Genomic DNA, 19,182 nt, shown 5'->3' with positions numbered 1-19,182 from the left:
GAACTACGGCAGCCCCCGCCCTCTCCCATCCGTCAGGCCACGGGCCCCGCCCTCTCCCAGTAAGTCAGGCCACTGCCGCTCAGCTCCCGACACCGCCCTGCCGCCCGCCCGCCGCCCGCCACGCCCTCTGTTAATCAGTCAGCAGCTGGCCCCGCCCACCCCCGACACCGCCCCGCCCCGCCCCAGCGGGCGGTCCTCGCTTCTTCGCCGGGGATTTTGCCTCAGCTTCGGCTTCGCCTCTCCGCCTCGGCATTTGTGTGCGGGTTGCGGAGCTCCCGCGACCCCAAAACACTCGGGCGCGGGCGGCGTGGCGGGGCTGTGGAGCTGCGCCATGTCCGCGTCGGCGTGGTGTTGCCTGCGTTGCTGCAGGGACGGCGGGACCGGCCACATTCCTCTCAAGGAGATGCCGGCCGTACAGCTGGACACGCAGCACATGGGTAAGGGCCTCTCGACTGGACCCAACGGCCCCCGGGGGCCGAGGGAAGGGGGCGGGGACCACGTGACCACGCAGCCGCCCGACACCCTGTGGCCTGGCTGGCTGCGGCCACTAGGCCGGGGCCGTGTCAGCGTCAGAGGGTGGTTGACTCCATCGCCTCCTGAGGAGTCAGGTGTTCCCAGGTGAGGAACGCGGGGGCGCCCGCCCTCCGTGTCCGGGTGTCGAGTGTCACTGTTTGCAGAATCCTGTCTTCAGCACTATCAGATACAGGCTGAAGCTTGTTCTGAGGCAGTCATTTCCCCCTCACTTCCTGAAGTCCGAACAAGGCCGGTCGCAGAAACCAGGGGTAGCACCTCAGATCCTAACACACTGCTTCCACGAAAATCTCCATTGCTGGACTCCTTAGTCACTGTTGGGATCGCTGTAATTTCATCTGACTCTCCTCTTGCCATCGGATCAAGCGATTGCAAAATAGAACAGCTCTTTGCTCCTTCTCCACATTTTTTTCTTCCCAGTTCCCAATGACTTAATAATTTCTCATCCACGCCCTCTGTTGCATCTTTTCCCACACACCATTACTTCACTTTTAGATCCCTCCCTCCTATACATTTCCAAGCTTCTGGAATATTGTCCAGGCCGGAGAGATTTCTCATATAATTATATCAGAGTACTGTCTTTTTGTGGGTTATACAATAAACTACTGTACTTTTGATTTACCCAAATACCTCATTGTCTAAAGGACAGTGTATTTAAGTAACACATGCATTCTTAAGATTTATAGCAAAGCTCTCTTCTGCGCAGATAATCTACAATTATGGAAACATTGCCCATTCTACTTTCTATTGCAATACTATATGCAATCATTGTTTAGTACCTCGTACAATACCAATACAAATTTACAGTGCTTTAATTCCTAAGTCTCTAGTGTTGTACAGATCCTCAGTACTTAAATAAATACCTTTAAACTCCTTTTGTTTGTTTCTTTTTTTTCCAGACAGTCTCTCTGTGTAGCCTTGGCTGTCCTGGAACTCTATCTTTAGAGGAGGCTGGCATTGAACTCATAGAGACCCAGCTGCCTCTGCCTCCCAGATGGTGGGATCGAAAGTGTGCAACACTACTTCCCTGACAAATTCTTTCTTACCCATCACTATAGACAGTGGGTGTTCAGATATTGTACTTTCTTTCAGGAAACATTTCAATTTAATTTACTTACTCACTGAACAAATACGGCGACAAGACAGTGTTTTGTGATAACAGTAGAGGACTATAGTGGACTTTTGAGCCCCTGCTGTGCTGTGGGTTCTGTAGAACATTCTTGATCTTTGGTCTCTGTCTTCTGTAGGAAGAACTAACTAATACCTTGTATCATCATTCTTCTGTTTCTCTTTGTCCAGTACTGTCTAGCTAGCACCCTCAGGTAGTGAGTGTAGTACAGTGGTAGCATCTCCCAATTTCTTTCCTTCCATGGAAGTTTTTTTAACTCTTCTAATAAATTCAAATTCTTCAAACACAGAAAAGCTCCATATGAGAACCACAAGAAAAGAAAGGAGTGCTGAGTTTAGAAGGGTGATTCAAATATGAGTTGATCTTAAATTGAAAACATGAGAAACATACTGTGTGTATTTGGATATGGCAAAATGATATGATACAATCTAAAGAATATATTTGGGCTTTTTTGTTTGATTCATGCCTTTTCTTTTGGTTTGTTGTTGTTTTGTTATTAAAGAGGGTAGTCTCTATATTGCTCAGATTGTGTACAATTCCTGGACTCCAGCCACCCTATACTTCAGCCATGTCCAACTTGCTTTCCTTTTTTTTTTTTTTTTAAAGAAAATATACAAGCAATGATATTGTATTACTTAAAACCATGTTGGAGTTTTGTAAATATTTTCATTGTTTCTCTTAATTGTAAATTAGTCTTTTAGAAACAGATGCCTTTCAAGGTAGCTATTTTGAAAGGGACAGCACTTGTTCTGTTTGTGTTTTGTTAACGTTGTTACTTATTTTTGGCAGCTTGACATAAGCTAAAGTTACTTGGGAAGACCCTTAGTTGAGAAAATGCTTCCATCCAGATTGCCTGTAGGGTTTTTGTTTGTTTGTTTGACCAATGATTGTTGTGGATGGGCGTAGCCCATGACAAGGTGATGCCATCCCTGGGCAGGTTATCCCAAGTTGCATAAGAAAGCAGGTTGAGCAAATAGGTAGGAGCAGGCCAGTAAGCAGAGCTCCTCCATGGCCTCTACTTCAGTTCCTGCCTCCAGGTTCCTGCCTGAAGGACCTGCCTGTCTTCCTTTTATGTGCATTGTGATGTGGAAGTATATTCTTCCCACACATGGAAGGTTGTTAGACTTGGTGGCAAGTGTCTGAAACTGCTGAGTCATCTCTCCAGCCCAGAAATTATTGTTTTTTTGTTTTGGTTTTGGTTTTTTGGTGTTTTTTTTTGTTGTTGTTGTTGTTTGTTTTTTGTTTTTTGGGGTTTTTTTTTGGTTTTTCGAGACAGGGTTTCTCTGTGTAGCTTTGGAACCTATCCTGGCACTGGCTCTGACCAGGCTGGCCTCGAACTCACAGAGATCCGCCTGCCTCTGCCTCCCGAGTGCTGGGATTAAAGGCATGCGCCACCAATGCCCAGCTCAGAAATTGGGTTTTAACATTTTATAAAAGTGTGTGTGTGTACATGGAGGTCAGAGGACTACTTAAAGGAATTAGCTTTCTCCTTTCATGTATGTTCCAGGGGCTAAACTCATGTCTCCTCAATCTTTGTGACAAGCCTGTCACAAAGTGTCAGCCCTTGAAATCTTTAAACAAATAAAAATGTACTTAACCTTAACAGTGTAGGATTTTAAAAGGACCATTTTAGAGTGATTGTTTTTTATTACTATTGCCTAGCTTTATTAGCCCCTTCTGGAGGACTGCCACCTAGTCCTAATGTTTGTGTCTGCTTGCCTTATGACTTTATTACAGGTGAGGAGATAATAATGGCCATAGACTTTGGGAGTCATGTGTATTAATAATGTTAAATCTTTCTTACATATAGGAATTGAGCTGGCTCTTCATGATTTGTGATGGACTTGCTTTCCTAAGCCAAAATTCAGAAACAAAGTACTAATAGGTTCACATTTCAAAAGTAGTATTTTTCTTGCAGTCATCTATGAAGTTGTTTGAGATGAAACTAAATTTTTTATGAAAATAAAGTGTGTTTAATGATATTAAGATCTTATTTAGAATGGGTCATTTTGGCACACATCTGTAATCCCCTTTAGGAGATGAGACTAGTACAGTCAATACAGAGAGACCCTGTCTCAAAACAAACAAAGAAAACATGTACTTACTTGACCACTCCAGTATGAGTAGTAGTAAGTATAAGACTGGTGGTAATGGCTACTATCTAATAGACCCTCAACTGTCTTTTAATAGATTGTCTTAATCCATTTGATTAGAATTGAAATTGTACCACTATACTAAGTTTCTTAAGTGTTTATGGCTTGACTTAAGTGAAAATTGTTAATTTATCTAATCTGTTTGTTGGTTAAAAGTTAGTCTCCTTTTACCTTATAAATGTTTTACATTTTATTTATTTTGCATGCATTTATGAGGGCACACATGCCATGACTTACATATCAAGTCCAAGGAGAACTTCTGGGAGTCAGTTCACTTTCTGGGTTCCTGAAATCAAACCCAGGTGATCATCAAGCTTGGTGGAAAGTGCCTTTGCCACATAAGCCATCTCATTGACCCCTTACAAATAATTTAAATATTCAACATAATTTGGTTTATTTGGAACAACTTAATTGAAAAAGACTTGTAATATGAATAATAAAAACCCAGAAACAGATATTGCAGTTAAAGCTGAAGACTAGAAAAGCAAAATGGCCAGCCACTTGAGAGTTCTTACCTCTACCAATGCTCCGTGGGTGCATTGTGTCCTCTCCAAACCGCAATGCTCCTCAGACTGCCTAGACTGCAATGAGTTCCTGTCTCCTCCCACCTTGCATTCCTCTCTAGCCTAGCCATATCATTCCTGTCTCCACCTCCTTAGTACTGGGATTAAAGGCCTGTCATCCAAAGTGCTGAAATCAAAGACATGAGTTCTGTTTCTCTTTTAGGCTGATTCACTCTCATGTAGCCCAGGGTAGCCTTGAACTCACAGAGATCCATCTGCCTCTTTCTCCTGAGTGCTGGGATTAAAGGTGTGTACCACCACTGCCTGGCCTCTTGTATGGCTAACTTGTGTGACTGCTGGGATAAAAGGTGTGTGCTACTACTGCCTGGCCTCTATGGCTAACTAGTGTGGCTAGCTTTGCATTCTTATCTTCAGGCAATCTTTATTTTTACCACAAAGACTTTTTGATTCAAATGAATATTATATATAATCAGTATCTTAAAAAGTAGAAAATTAAATATTTAAAATGATCTATCAATATTACCATATCTGAAAAGACTTAAAATGTTCCTGTTTTTTTGTTGTTGTTGACTGAATTATTGAACAGAGCCTGGGGCTTCATGGGTAAAGTGCTTGCTGTGTTTGCATTCCCCAGCACCCACACAACAAGCTGAGCATGACAGTACATGTCTATAATTTAGGCACTGATAGCCCAAAACAAGAAGGTCCAAGGGGCTCACTGGCCAGCTAGTCTTACTAATCAGTGACCTCCAGGTTCCATCTCAAAAAATAAGGTGGGAAGCTATGGATACTGATATTGATACTGATCTTTAATAACCACACCTGTGCACATATCTTCCCTCTCTCCACTCCTGGCCCCTGTTCTACACATACACAGTTAATACACAAATTAACCATGATGTTAATGTGTTAATGTGTCTGTGTGTTTTGTTTAGGAACAGATGTTGTCATTGTGAAGAATGGAAGAAGAATCTGTGGCACTGGAGGTTGTTTAGCCAGTGCACCTTTACATCAGAACAAAAGCTACTTTGAGTTCAAAATCCAGTCTACTGGTTAGTATAATTTATAATTGTACTTAACTATTACCAAAGATAATTTTGATTATGAAAAAAATTCAGGAGATGATTAAGGAAAAGTCCCAAACTCTTATATACAGGGCCGAGTCATCCCTCTTGTGATCCAAGTTAAATTAGTCAGTTTGCTAAGTTGTAACTTTGCAACACCCCACCCCAGAAAACAGGTTAAAGAGGAAGGGTTTATTTTGGTTCTCATTTCTGAGGTTCATGGTCAGTGGCTCTGTTGTTTTCCAGCCACAGTGAGGCACAAAGTCATGGGGGGAAGACCATGGTGTTGCAAAGTTACCCACCTCACGAGAGTCAGGAAACAGTAATGATATGGAAGAGGCAGGGGACAAGATATACTCTGCTAAGGCTTGTTCCCAATAGCCTCCTTCCTCCCAAACAAGTCCCACTTACTACTTTTTTTTTTTATCAGTTTTTAATAATCCCATCATACTGTGAATACACCAAGGGATCAACCTCTTGATGAAAGTAGAACCCTGCAGATGCAGTCACCTCTCCATGATTGAATCCACCAGGGATCCCCATTGGCCTTTGGGAGGGACATTTCACATCTAAACCGTAGACTTCTCTGTTGCAATTTTATGGAGTTTCTTGAATTATATGGCAAGTCTGTCTATCAGGATCATAACTTTGTAGCAGTATTACATATGAAGAGATCAATGGATTTTTGTTTTTAGAAAAAGCTGTGAAATCTTATAAGTACTCAAGACTATAATGAAATAAGTGAATCCTGTTCCCCGGACAATATGGTACTTCCAAAGCTGGTTTCTTAAAGTGGTTTAATACTGGTTTTATTTTGTTTTGTGTTTTAAGTGAAGCATAAATCCACGTCTGTCCACTGTGCTATTGTAAGTTACCTCACTGGTTAATTACTGTCCTAATTACTGTTGTCTTCTCAAATATATATTTTCTTCCTATTTTTTTAAAGATTTATTTATTTACTTAGTGCATACCAGTACTTTGTCTGCATGCATGCCTTTATGACAGAAGAAGGCATCAGATCCCACTGTAGTTGGTTGTGAGCCACCATGTGGTTGCTGGGAATTGAACTCAGGATCTCTGGAAGAACAGCCAGTGCTCTTAATGGCTGAGCCATCTCTCCAGCCCCTATTTTCTTCTTAAAAGGAGAAAATAGTGTTTGAGCCTTAAACTTAATAAAAAATTAGATGTAGCTTTTTCTGTCATGGATACTCCTCAATGCTATCCCTAGGACATATGGGTTATTGGAGTGTTAGTAATCCTGTACACAATTCTTTCGTGGTAGGGAAACTGCAGAACCCTATCTGCAAATGTTATGAAATTATTATTGTCACCTACTATCATTGTCATAGTTGTCTCTTAGGGGAGATGAACTATACATAGGTCAAAGTATTTCTGATGTCAAGATAGTCAAATCCAGACATGCGTGCAACTTTCTGATGGATTCAGCCAATCCAGAAAGAGTATTAACAGCATAGAATTCAAACCTCCTTCCATGTGTAGCATTTCTTTTGATTTTAATGAAGACTGAAAAAGTAGCATCTTGAGAACAAGTCCAGGACACTAGATATTTTGTTTGGCTGGAGAAGAGAATCCCTGCTTCTGAAGATACAGGCTGGTGGTAGAGCACTTACCTAGCATGAAGTGCTGAATTTAGATCCCCAGTATCAATCTTCTTGTTACTTGTTACTCATTATAAATATAACTAAAGACAGTATCCTCCCATTTCTCAGAACCAGAGCAGAGAGAGAGAGAGAGAGAGAGAGAGAGATAGTTTTGCTTGGAATTGGGCCCAAGGCCAAGACTACCACAAAGCTGTATGTACTCCTACCCCTAGCCCTACAGTGCTTTAAAAAAAAAAAAAAAAAAACCTTAAGAGAAAGTAGTAATGGTAATAGCTAGCATTTTTAAAATTCTCAGTGTGTGCTTTACTTGCTCATTTTTAAAAACTTCTTGACCTATCCTAATTGCTGTTTTTGGGTAGTCCCATGTCTTTTCCTTACCTTGTGTCTTAGCTACTGTTCTATTGCTGTGAAGAGACACTATGACCAAGGTAACTTATAAAAGCAGGTGTTTAATTGGGGACTTGCTTACAGTTTTGGAGGGTGATCATGGAGTGGAGCATGGTGGCAGGCAGGCAGGTATGGTGCCGGAGCAGTACTGAGAGCTTACATCTTATCCACAGGCAGGAGGCAAAGACAGAGAGAGACTGGGCCTGTGTGGGCTTTTGAAACCTCAAAGCCTGCCCCCAGTGACACACCTCCTCCAACAAGGTCACACCTCCTAATCCTGCCTTAACAGTCTACCAACTGCAGACCAAGCATTCAAATATATGAGCCTATGGGGGCCCTTCTCATTTAAACCACCACACCTTGTAAGTACTATTAGACCCAACAGATGAGGAAATAGGGAAGTTAAGTACTTTGCCCAAAATAACATAGCTATGATTGTTTAAACACCAGAAATACAACTTTTAACCTCCTAGTTTACTTACAGAGAACATTGTATACTTTCAGCTTACTTCGGAGAAACTTTGTTATTATTGTGTGTGTATATGATTCTGGTGGGGTGTGTGAACATCAAAGTTCAGCTTTTATAGGATCTGTGGGTCTATCCTTCCACTTTCACTTGGGTTCTGAGGATCAAAGCTTGTCACTTTATCTGCTGAGCCATCACACTGGCCCTGTAATCTACTTTTTTAAAAGTTTGTTTTACAAAACAAAAACAAGGATATACCTTAATTAAGGATTAAGGATATATCTTTAATCCCAGCACTCATGAATCCAAGGCTGGTAGTTCTCTGAATTTGAGGCTAACCTGGTCATTACAAATAGTGAGTTCTAAATCCAAGCCAACAGAGCTACAGAGTGAGAGCTGACTGGGAGAGAGAGAGAGAGAGAGAGAGAGAGAGAGAGAGAGGGTGGGGGGGAAATAATTAAAAATTTTTATATTTGTGTTCTTCAAATTTATGATGTATTTACATTTGTATTTTTAGGAATCTGGGGTATAGGTGTTGCAACTCAGAAAGTTAACTTGAACCAGATTCCTCTTGGCCGAGACATGCACAGTTTGGTGATGAGAAATGATGGAGCCCTATACCACAACAACGAAGAAAAAAACAGGCTGCCAGCAAACAACCTTCCTCAGGAAGGAGATGTAGTGGTGAGTCTCCTGGTAGAGCTCCTATCCACTGTCAATTATTAAACTTGAGCTGTTTTGACTAGACATGGTTTTACATTCTGGGTTGTAATTTTTATTCCAAAGCCCTGGGATTGAATCTAGTGAGGTAGTACCATTTCCATAGAGAACACTCGTCGAATACTGCTACCTCACTTCATTGCCCTGTCCTTTCTGGAATAGCTAGCAGACTAGGACATGAGGGTGATTGGCCCTATATCTCCATATGGCAAGATCATTTACAGATTGGCTTCTAAGCAATATCCTACTGTCACAGGCAAATCTTTACATACAATTTTTTAAAGTTTTTCTGATCATATTATTAGGTATTTTTGAAGCCAGAGATCTCTCAAAATATTTCACTTTTATTAATGTTAGGAACTGTGATAGTTTGAATGTTATTACCCCCATAAGCTCATTGGGGGTGACACTATTAGGAGGTGTAGCTTTGTTGGAATAGGTATGGTCTTGTTGGAGGAAGTGTGTCACTGTGGAGGTGGGCTTTGAGGTCTTATATGTGCTCAAGCCACACCCAGTGTCTCAGACCACTTCCTGTTGCCTTTGAGTCAAGATGCAGGACCCTCAGAGTCTTCAGCACCATGTCTGCCTACACACCACCATGTTGCACCATAATGATAATGGACTAAATCTCTGAAAAATGTAAGCCACCCAAATTAAATGTTTACAGCGTTTTACTGCAAGTACTGATTCTTATTAAAGTTAATCTTACTAAATGCCTCTACTTTTAGAACCTTTCAAAGAACTGGACTCAAAAATCCCAAGGTTAGAACAGAACATGGTGACACACTCCTTTAATCCCAGCACTCAGGCAGAGGCAGAGAGAGGCAGGGACGGGCGTCTCTGAGTTCAAGGACAGCCTACTCTATATAGTGAGTTCCAGGCCAACCAGGAGTACATAGTAAGAACTTGTCCAAAAACAATTAACCTTAAAACTTGCTTTTGGAAGCTTTTGTTTTGTTTTTTTGTTGTTGTTGTTTTGTTTTCTTTTCTTTTTCAAGACAGGGTTTCTCTGTATTGTTTTGGAGGCTGTCCTGGAGCTCACTCTGTAGACCAGGATGGCCTCAAACTCACAGAGATCCGCCTGCCTCTGCCTCCCAAGTGCTGGGATTAAAGGCATGTGCCACCAACGCCAGGCTTTACAGAAGCTTTTTTTTGTTTCAGGTTTTGTTGTTGGTGGTGCTGTAGTTTTAGCAAGTTTCAGCAAGTTTCATAAGCCTGGCTTATATAGCAAAATCCTGTCTCAAAAGAGAAAAAAAGTTACCTGCTAAAGAAAAGGAAACAAAAAGCATAAACTATTTCAAAATCTGTGTTTCTTTTTTAAAGTAGTTGTGTGCTGGTTGGTTTTTTGTTGTTTTGTCAACTTGACACAAGCAAGGTCATCTGGGAAGAGAACACCTCAATTGAGGGTGTGTAAGGGTCCAGCCCACTGTGGACAGTGGTGCCACAACACAATTGTTCCTGGGTCGTATATCATATAAAAATGCAAGCTGAGTGAGCCATGGAAAACAAGCCAGTAAGCAACATTCATCCATGCCTCTACTTCAATTCCTGCCCTGACTTCCCATTATGATTCAGTAAGCTGTAAGATAAAATAAACCCTTTTGTCTTCAAGTTGCTTTTGGTCATGTTGTTAATCACAGCAATAAAAAGCAAACTAAGACTAGTTGATTTTGTATGGTTAAGTCATTACCAGATATCCATAATATAGAGCATCCTCATATAATATTTTTTGGGGGTAGGGTCTCACGATGCAGTCTTAATTGACCTGAAACTCACTGTGTAGCCTAAAAATCACAGAGGTCCACCTGCTTCTCTGCCTTCTAAGTGCTAGCACACATCAAAGAAGTATGCTACTATGCCCAGCTAACTAATTATTTCTTAAAAGAGAATTTTGCTTTCAAGTTGAAGCTGTCAACCTAGTTATAATAAAAGATGAAATTGAAACAGATGTATTTTCTTCATTGTGATATTGAACTGATGTATATTTTGTCTTCCTGTCCCATTTCATTCATAAAGATGACTGATATCACAAATTAACAGATCTAAGAATGACACTTGTAGTCTATCAACATTATTATTAGACTGAGTTTTCAGCCCATTCTGATTAAAAAACAAAAAAAGACCTAAAAACATGAAGTCTATGAAGAATCAAGAAAGCTGTGCATATAATCTTTCTGATCTGAACACTTGCAGATGAACTAACTGACTGTCAACAGTGACAGCAGAAGGGCCGATTATAAAACAGAAAACTACTCTTGTGTTTTATAGAAGGAAATGGGGATTCTTATATCCTTCCAAGTTTTTTAAGTTCTGTTATCCTGATAGATGTCTGGTTTATAACTTAAGCTGCAGTAGATTATGGTACCATAAGGTGGTGAAGGGTACCTGGACTACAGTCCCATAAAGAGGATCACACACATTATTTTTTAATGTAATTATGCTTTGATTTTTTTTAAAGATTAAAACAGACCTCTTTACTAAAAACGTGACAAATGTGTTTTCAGTGTTTTTAAACTAGAATGAAACAGAAGCTATCACTAGGTCATTGTTTAAGCTAGGATTGATGGTTCATGCCTATAAGCACAGCACTGGAGGGACAGAATAAGATGATCACCTCAAATTCAAGGTCAGCCTGAGCTCTATATACTGAGTTCCAGATCAGCTAGAGCTACTGGGTGAGACTCTGCCTCAAATCAATCATTCAGTGTATATTTGTTTGTTTATTGACAGAGGGTCTCATATAGCGCAGGCTGTCCACAAACTTACTTAGGTAGCTACATAGAATGACCTTTAGCTCCTGAGAGACTGTCTCACCCCATGTTCTAGACTTACAGGCGTATGCTGCCACACCCAGCTTCAGTGGTATCAGGGATCAAACTTAGAGCTTTGGGCATACTGGAAAGCATTCTGTCAACTGAGCTACATTCCTAGTTCTGAAGCCATTGTTTAACTCTAGCTTTGCTATCCTTACAGCCCTTACCACACCTACTCTCCTGAACCTTTTCAGACTTACCTAGAAAGAAAGGGAGTTAAGGCTAGGTAATGTATCTGTGAAGTTGTTGGTCCATTGCTATAGTTAATCCACATTTAGTTATCCAGAAATCTACAAAAGCAGTCTGCTCCTTGTCTTTTGTTTTTGTTTGTTTGTTTGTTTGTTTGTTTGTTTGTTTTTGGTGTGTGTGTGTGTGTGTGGTTTATTAAGCTATTTGGCCTCTATTTACTCTTTCATTTTAAAAATGACTGTTATTGTTGTACTGGGTCTCAAACCTCAGGTCTCACATATGCTAGGCTACCTCCCTGCCCCTGGTATTTATGTTCTTAATTCTTCAAGAGAAAGATCTGATGTTGCCACTAGTTAGTAACTATAGGGTCAATATGCCTTATCTGAAATACTTGGGACCAGAAGTATTTTTTGATGTTGTAATTTTTATATATACACAGTGAGAGTTCTTGATATGTCTGGACCCAAGGAAGGGTAAGCATGGAACTAACCTATATACTCAGCTGAGAGATTATTTGTATTATATAGTTTGTTTCATTTTATTATGTGTCTGAGTGTTTTTCCTGCGTGTATGTATACATACATTCCTGTTACCCATGGAGATCAGAAGAGGGTGTCAGATCCCCTGGGTCTGGAGTTAAAGCTACCATGTGGGTGCTGGGAACCAAACCCAGTCCTCTGCAAGAGCAGCCAGTGTGACCACTGAGCATCTTTGCAGTATAAAGTGGCTTTGTTTGTTTTGTTTTGTTTTGTTTTGTTTTGTTTGAGACAGGATCCTACTGTGTAGCCCTGGAGTCACTCTGTAGACTGGCCTCGAACTCAGATCCCCCTGCCTCTGCCTCCCAAGTGCTGGGATTAAAGGCGTGTGCCACCATTCCCAGCCAATGTAAGGTTTTTAGAACTTTATTTACATTGTATTATGGGGTGACTTTCAGGTCACATGGAACTGTTGGCCATCAGAGGACAACATGTAAGAGTTCTCTCCTCCTACCATTTGGGCCCAGGGTCAGATGCAGGTTTTATGGCAAGTATGTTTCCCGTGCTGAGCCATTTTGCTGTCCTAATTTGCACAATATATATATTTTTAGTGTACCTTTATTTTCACTGTGATCCATCATATGGGATCAGTTTCTGGATTTTCCCTGTGTGGTATAATAGTGTAATCTCAGAGCTCAGAAGGTCTCAGATTTTGGAGAATTTCGTATTTCTGACTAGGGATTCCAACCTGTATTGTACAAAATTTTAAAGAAAAGTAGTATATGGTGTTCTGAAGACAACCTTATGGGTTAAGTTTCAGTTCTGCCACTTTCTGCTGTGCAACCTTAGATAAGTTACTGAACCTTTCTCCACTGCAGCTGCTTCATCTGTTAAGTGGATATAACTTTCTTGTGAGCATTAAATAACTAAGTATTAAATGCCTACAATAATGTTTCACAGTGCAGGCTGTCTCAAGTGACCTCCAGCACCTTAACAATATGATTAATGTCACTTTTTAGCTGTCATTTGTGTATTCAGCAATGCATTTTATTCTGTTTTTTTTTTTTTTTAACTTTTAACCTATTCTTTTTAACTGGACACTCAGTGTCATTCATATTGAATTATACACATTGGTTTTACCATGAAACCAGGGTAAAGAAAGAGAAATGTATGATTTCTTAGGAACAACTTGTCTGGGGATGGTTTTGTGGGTAAGAGTACTTGTCCTTCTAGAGACCTGAGTTCAGTTCCTAGTACCCATGTTGGGGGGTTTACAACTACTCCAGCCCCAAGGGATTCAACACCCTTTTCTGGCCTTCTTGGATACCTACCTGCATGTGTGAGCATTCACAAGCAGATACAAAAATAATAATGTTTCTAAGTTTAAAAAATGATTAAAGTTTCTGGGCATTGGTGGTGCACGCCTTTAGTCCCAGCACTTGGGAGGCAGAGGTAGGCAGATCTCTGTGAGTTCGAGATCAGCCTGGTCTACAAGAGCTAGTTCCAGGACAGTCTCCAAAGCCACAAAGAAAACCTGTCTCAAAAAAAAAAAAAAAAAACAAAAAAGATTAAAGTATAAAAAATAAATAATAAGTGTCATCTCATCTCTTCATAGCTTGAAAAGAGTGACAGGTAGTCCCTAATGGGGAAGAGTGTTTTTCCCATTAGATAACATTCTAGAGAAAGACCAGGGTTTAAAAGTTCTTTATGAATTTAAAATAGTCTTTATGACATATGGGCTTATTTTTATTATTTAAATAATAAAATCCAGGTTATCCAAATATAATACTATGATTTAAACTCTTTGTTTTGCCTCTAAGTGGGATTTTACATTGTAAGCCCCCCTCCCCAGTAATCTCTAGTGATGTTTTAGTTAAAGTGGTCTGCCAGATTGTCAGGCCTGATAAAAGCTGCTGTGACCCCACACTTCGTTTCTATTTGCTTGCTTCTCAATCAGTGCTTTGGCTTATTCAGGTTTTTGTACAACATTTCTATTTTGATCCTTTAAAATTTTTTTCTTTCCTTCCTAGGGTATCACGTATGACCATGTAGAATTAAATGTGTATTTGAATGGAAAAAACATGCATTGTCCAGCATCAGGTATACGAGGGACAGTGTATCCAGTTGTATATGGTAAGCTAATATGTTATTCATCTATCAATAGATACATATTAATTGTTATTTGGCATTTATGTTAATTTTGTAGTTATCATTCAGAAGTCTGAACGATTTGCTGATGAGGATATTTCGAGTAGAGTGTACTCAGACTGTTACATTATCTCTGCAGTATTAAATATTTAGTTCATATACGTGTGTGTGTGTTGTTTTTTTTCAAGTTAGCATTTCTCTGTGTAACAACCTATGCTTGGGATTCACTTTTGTAAACCAGGCTGGCCTCAAACTCTCAGGGATCCACCTGCTTTTGCCTCCCAAATGCTGGGTTAAAGGTGTGTGCCAACACCACCCAGCTTTATTCCCTACATATTAACAAAATTGGTTAAATAAAATGGTTGTAGTTAACTATCCATGACCATGTCCTCTTTTATCACATCATTTGTTTATAATTTTATGTGATGTGTGTTTTGCCTGTGTGTGTGTGTCTGTGTACCACCTGTGTGCCTGGTGCTAGAGGATACCAGAAGAATTGGAGTTACAGATGGTTGTGAGCTGCCAGTTGGGTGCTGGGAACTGAATGAACCCTGGTTCTTTGGATGAGCAGCTAGTACTCTTAACCACCAAGCCATCTCTCCAGCCCCTTATGGTGTAGTTTTGTATTATAGAAAGTTCAAACTTCACTGAATTTACAAAGGTTTTTCTACTAATTACTAGTGAAGATTAGATGACAAAGAAATAAAATTGTAACAAATATTTTGGAACTAGGGAATTTTATGTGAATTGAGCATCATTGTCTTTATAAAATTACCTAAACATTATCACTTTTCTGAGAGAAATTATAAATTAGAATAGTTTCAGATTAACTTCTTTGTTTTTGATAGCTGGGTATGTATACATACAAGAACTATCATTTCTGTAAAAGTTGATTCCTTTTTTTTTTTTTTTTTTTTTTTGGTTTTTTGAGACAGAGTTTCTCTATAGCTTTGGAGCCTGTCCTAGAACTCACTCTGTAGATCAGACTGGCCTTGAATGCACAGAGATCCACTTGCCTCTGCTGTTTTGTGACCCACTGAGTTTCATTAGGGTGGCTCACATGAGCATGGGATGTGGGTTAGTGACTGGGTAAGTTAGAACTTGCCAGTGGAACACCACTGAAGAATGACCTCCCCTTCCTCACCATTCAGGGAGAGATGGGGGACTCATGATCCCTTTCCATATGTGGCCCCATCTTAAGGAGAATGGAGTGCTTCAGAATTTGCATATTGTCTTTTCACAGGGGCCATTCTAATCTCTGTATCCATCCAATTTTAGTATGAGTACTACCTGAGTACATGGCACCTCCCTTTAATCCCAGCACTCACGAGGCAGAGGCAGGCAGATCTCTGTGAGTTCAAGGCCAGCCTGGTCTAGAGAGTGAGTTCCAGGACCGCAGGACAGCCAGGGCTGTCACACAGAGAAATCCTGAAGGGGAAGGAGGGAGAGAAGAGGAGGAGAGGGGAGGGGAGAAGAGAGGAGAGGGGAGGGGGAAGGAGAGAGGAGAGGAGAGGAGAGGGGAGGAGAGATGAACTGGACATGGTGGCATAAACTCTTAATCCTGGCACTTGAGAGGTACAGGGTGGCAGATCTCTCTGAGCTCAAGGTATAATGAGTTTCAGAACAACCAGGACTATATAGAGAGACCCTGTCTTGAAAAACAAAACAAAAAGTGTGTTTTTAAATTCAACGTAGGTTAGTGTTCTTACATATTAAATAAGCTTAAAAAATCTTTTATTTGCTTAAATAAATGTAAATGTAGCTTAATATCTTAAACAAGTTAGCCTGGGAAATTAAAAATGAATAGCTAATTAATACAAGTGAGTGTATAAAATAGTTATTCAAAAGTACTTCCAGGGGCTAGAGAATTGGCTCAGCTATGAAGAGTGCTTTCTGTTCTTGCAGAGGACACAGGTTATGTTCTTAGCACCTATATTAGGTGCTCACAACTGTAACTGCAGTATCACAGGATCTGGTGCACACACACACACACACACACACACACACACACACACACACACACACACACCACACACACACGCAGCACACACACACACACACACACACACACACACACACACACACACACGCAGCCACATCTGGGAATCATTTGATTATGGGATTCAAACTCAAGATATCAGATGTAGCTGCAAGTGTCTTTACCCACTGATACATCTTTCTGGACCAATGTTTTGTTTTTGTTTGCTTGCTTGCTTTTATTTGTTTTGTTGGTTGATCTCTTGTAGTCCAGATTGATCTCTTGTAGCCCAGGTTGATCTCTTGTAGCCCAGGGTGTCCTCAATCTGATTTTCCTTCATCCACCTTCTCAGTGCTGAGATTACAGATGTGTGTGTATACCACCACTCCTGGTTTTACATGAACCCAGATCCTGTGTGTACCACCACTCCTGGTTTTACATGAACCCAGATCCAGGGTTTTGTGCATAGTAGGCAAGAACTTTGCCAACTGAGCCACAAGAAAAATAATAATAATAATAAAATTAAAAATTTCAAATAAACTAATACATGTTCACCATATAAAATGGAGAAAAACATAGGCAAGTGAAAAATTCAGATTATTGATATTTATAACTTTGAGAGACCATTATTATTGTTTATATTTAAGATGGAGTGTCCGCCAGGCAGTCATGGCACCTACCTTTAATTCCAGTACTCAGGAGGCAAAGGCAGGCAGATCTCTGTGAGTTCAAGGCCAGCCTGGTCTAGAGAGTGAGTTCCAGGACCACAGGACAGCCAGGGCTGTTACACAGAGAAATCCTGAAGGGGCAGGGGGAGAGGAGAGATGAAGTCCTATCACATTGTCTCAGATGGCCTCAACCTCCTGAACTCAGGAGATTGTCCTGCCTCAGCCTTCCACATAGTTGAGACTGCAGACATATCCACCGTATATGGCTGGGATCATTATTAATAATGTTTTGATAACCTCCTTCATATGTTTTTGGCAGATTTTGTGGGTATTTTTACCTAAAGATTTTACAACCCAAGGCCAGCTAGATGGCTCAGTGGATGAAAACATTTGCTGCCAACCCTGACAGCGACGTTAGATCCTCAGGACCCACATGATGCAAGGAGAGAACCTGACTCCAGCAAGTTTCCTCTGACCTCTGAGTGTGTACCATGGAATGCACACATGAATACACACACACACACACACACACACACACACACACACACACACACACTGAAAAAAAAAAAAAAAAAAAACAATTTTTGAAGACTTTATAACCCAGATGGCAGGTGTTTTTACTCTTATTGACAATATGATATTAAGGACTGCATAGATCGTTTGGGGTTTAAGAGCACTAACTGCTGCTCATGCTAGGACCTGGTTCAGTTCCCAGCACCTATATGGCAGCTCACAACCATCTGTAACTCCAGTTCCAGGGGACCCAGTGCCCTCTTCTGGCCTCCGCAGGCACCAGGCATGCATGGTGGTACACAGACATACATGTAAGCCAATACCCATGCACATAAGTTTTTTAATTAAAATATTATATTAGGAAAATAGTTTATAATTAAATTCTTCGTGGTGCTAGAACTCAACAATATTGCTAAGCAGGTGCTCTATCACTGAGTTACACCCCTGCCTGAAAACAGTATGATTTATAATTATGTGTGCATTTGAATATCCTTCTAATTTAATTTCTTTCTTTTTCTCCCTTCTAGTTGATGACAGTGCAATTTTGGATTGCCAGTTCAGTGAATTTTATCATACTCCTCCACCTGGTTTTGAAAAAATATTATTTGAGCAGCAGATCTTCTGAGTGTGTTTGTTTTCAAAACTTGCACTTCTGCACCATTACACAAGTGTTTGCCTCTTAATAAAGCTCTCCCTTATCTAGACATGAGAACACATTCTGAAAATTGCTCTTCTTATTGTTGTCTAAGGAACCCATGTATTCATTATACCATAATGTAGTTTGGTTTAAAATAGCTGGGCATTGTGATAGAAAAATCAGCATTTGTGGCCACTTATTTAATCTTATTTAAACAAACAAACCATGGTTTTGATTAACAGTATTACATGCTAACATGTATATAAATATTTAAAGGGAATTTTTCTTATATAAAGTATTTGTTTGACAGTGATGTGTAATTGGGTGTTTTGGTTCTTTTTATAATTTTATTTTTTGTCATTTTGAACTTGTCATCACATCTGTAAGCCAATAATTTTGTGTTCCTTGTCCTTTTTGATAAATTGAACTGGCAGGAACTTATTATATACCTGGCAGCTTAGTTTTGCTAACATATTTCCTCTGTTCATGGACCACTTTTCTTAAAACTTAAACTGCTTCTTTTGTTGTGTTATATCACTGCTTTCTGTTGCCATTTTGAAAGGTGAGAGACTCTAGTTATCAGACCATCTTGTTGAAGACCATTAAGCTAACGGTTGATTGTGCATAATACACTGACATACATTCACAGAGTTGTGATGCTTTAAATCTAAAGTGTGGCAGCACACAGCACTTGGGAGATAGGCAGGCAGATATCTGTAATTTTGAGGCTAGCCTGGTCTGTATAGCGGGTATGAGTACCAGGACAACCAGGGCTATGTAGGGAAACCCTACCAAAAAAAAATCTAATTGTATGTTTGCTGTAAGGAATAATAAACACTTAATAAGGGTTATTCAGCATTGTATTTAAAACATTCTTCCTGCTTCATTAATTACATGGTGATAATTTTAGAAGTTTTGAGATGAATGAGTCCTGATAACCCTGAGCCTTTGATCTTCAGTAAGTCCCTGTCCTTAGTCAACACCCTGACTGAACTAACCACATCTCCAGGTACATTCTTTTTCTGATGAGCAGAGTCCCCATGCATTGCAACAAGTGGTATGGCATGTGCATGGAACAAGGAACACATGAGTGCTGGAATGCAAAGCACAGCTGCCCAATCTCTTGTCCTCTGCTGAATTTCTTAGAGCCTTGGGTCTTCAGTT

At 40.2% G+C, this 19,182-nt stretch overlaps 1 protein-coding gene and 1 pseudogene across 2 annotated transcripts; one reads left to right on the top strand and one right to left on the bottom strand.

The window, feature by feature from the left end:
* Positions 1 to 194: 194 nt before the first annotated feature.
* Spryd7 (SPRY domain containing 7) lies at positions 195 to 18,873 on the top strand. 2 transcript variants are annotated; one of them, XR_004772562.1, is made up of 6 exons: positions 195 to 437; positions 5,273 to 5,389; positions 8,394 to 8,560; positions 14,105 to 14,207; positions 17,188 to 17,350; positions 17,909 to 18,873. XR_004772562.1 is itself a non-coding variant. In XM_027390379.2 (5 exons), exons 1-5 carry the CDS (start codon positions 332 to 334, stop codon positions 18,004 to 18,006), a joined length of 591 nt encoding a protein of 196 aa, XP_027246180.1. In that variant the 5' UTR covers positions 198 to 331; the 3' UTR covers positions 18,007 to 18,869. The 2 variants fall into 2 exon arrangements, 1 of the variants encoding a protein (XP_027246180.1); XM_027390379.2 differs by lacking the exon at positions 17,188 to 17,350 and having other exon boundaries at positions 198 to 437; positions 17,909 to 18,869.
* Positions 15,422 to 15,520, bottom strand: LOC113832730 (annotated as a pseudogene).
* Positions 18,874 to 19,182: the final 309 nt, after the last annotated feature.

Source organism: Cricetulus griseus (assembly GCF_003668045.3).
Source record: "Cricetulus griseus strain 17A/GY chromosome 1 unlocalized genomic scaffold, alternate assembly CriGri-PICRH-1.0 chr1_1, whole genome shotgun sequence".
Classification (NCBI taxonomy): domain Eukaryota; kingdom Metazoa; phylum Chordata; class Mammalia; order Rodentia; family Cricetidae; genus Cricetulus; species Cricetulus griseus.
The sequence above is the reverse complement of the archived record's forward strand: the minus strand, read 5'-3'. Positions and strand labels throughout refer to the sequence as shown.

Coding starts and splice junctions, on each gene's coding strand:
- Spryd7 (XM_027390379.2), top strand. CDS start 332: ATGTCCGCGTCGGCGTGGTGTTGCCTGCGTTGCTGCAGGGACGGCGGG. Junction 438..5,272: donor GCTGGACACGCAGCACATGG/GTAAGGGCCTCT, acceptor TGTTTTGTTTAG/GAACAGATGTTGTCATTGTG. Junction 14,208..17,908: donor AGTGTATCCAGTTGTATATG/GTAAGCTAATAT, acceptor TCTCCCTTCTAG/TTGATGACAGTGCAATTTTG.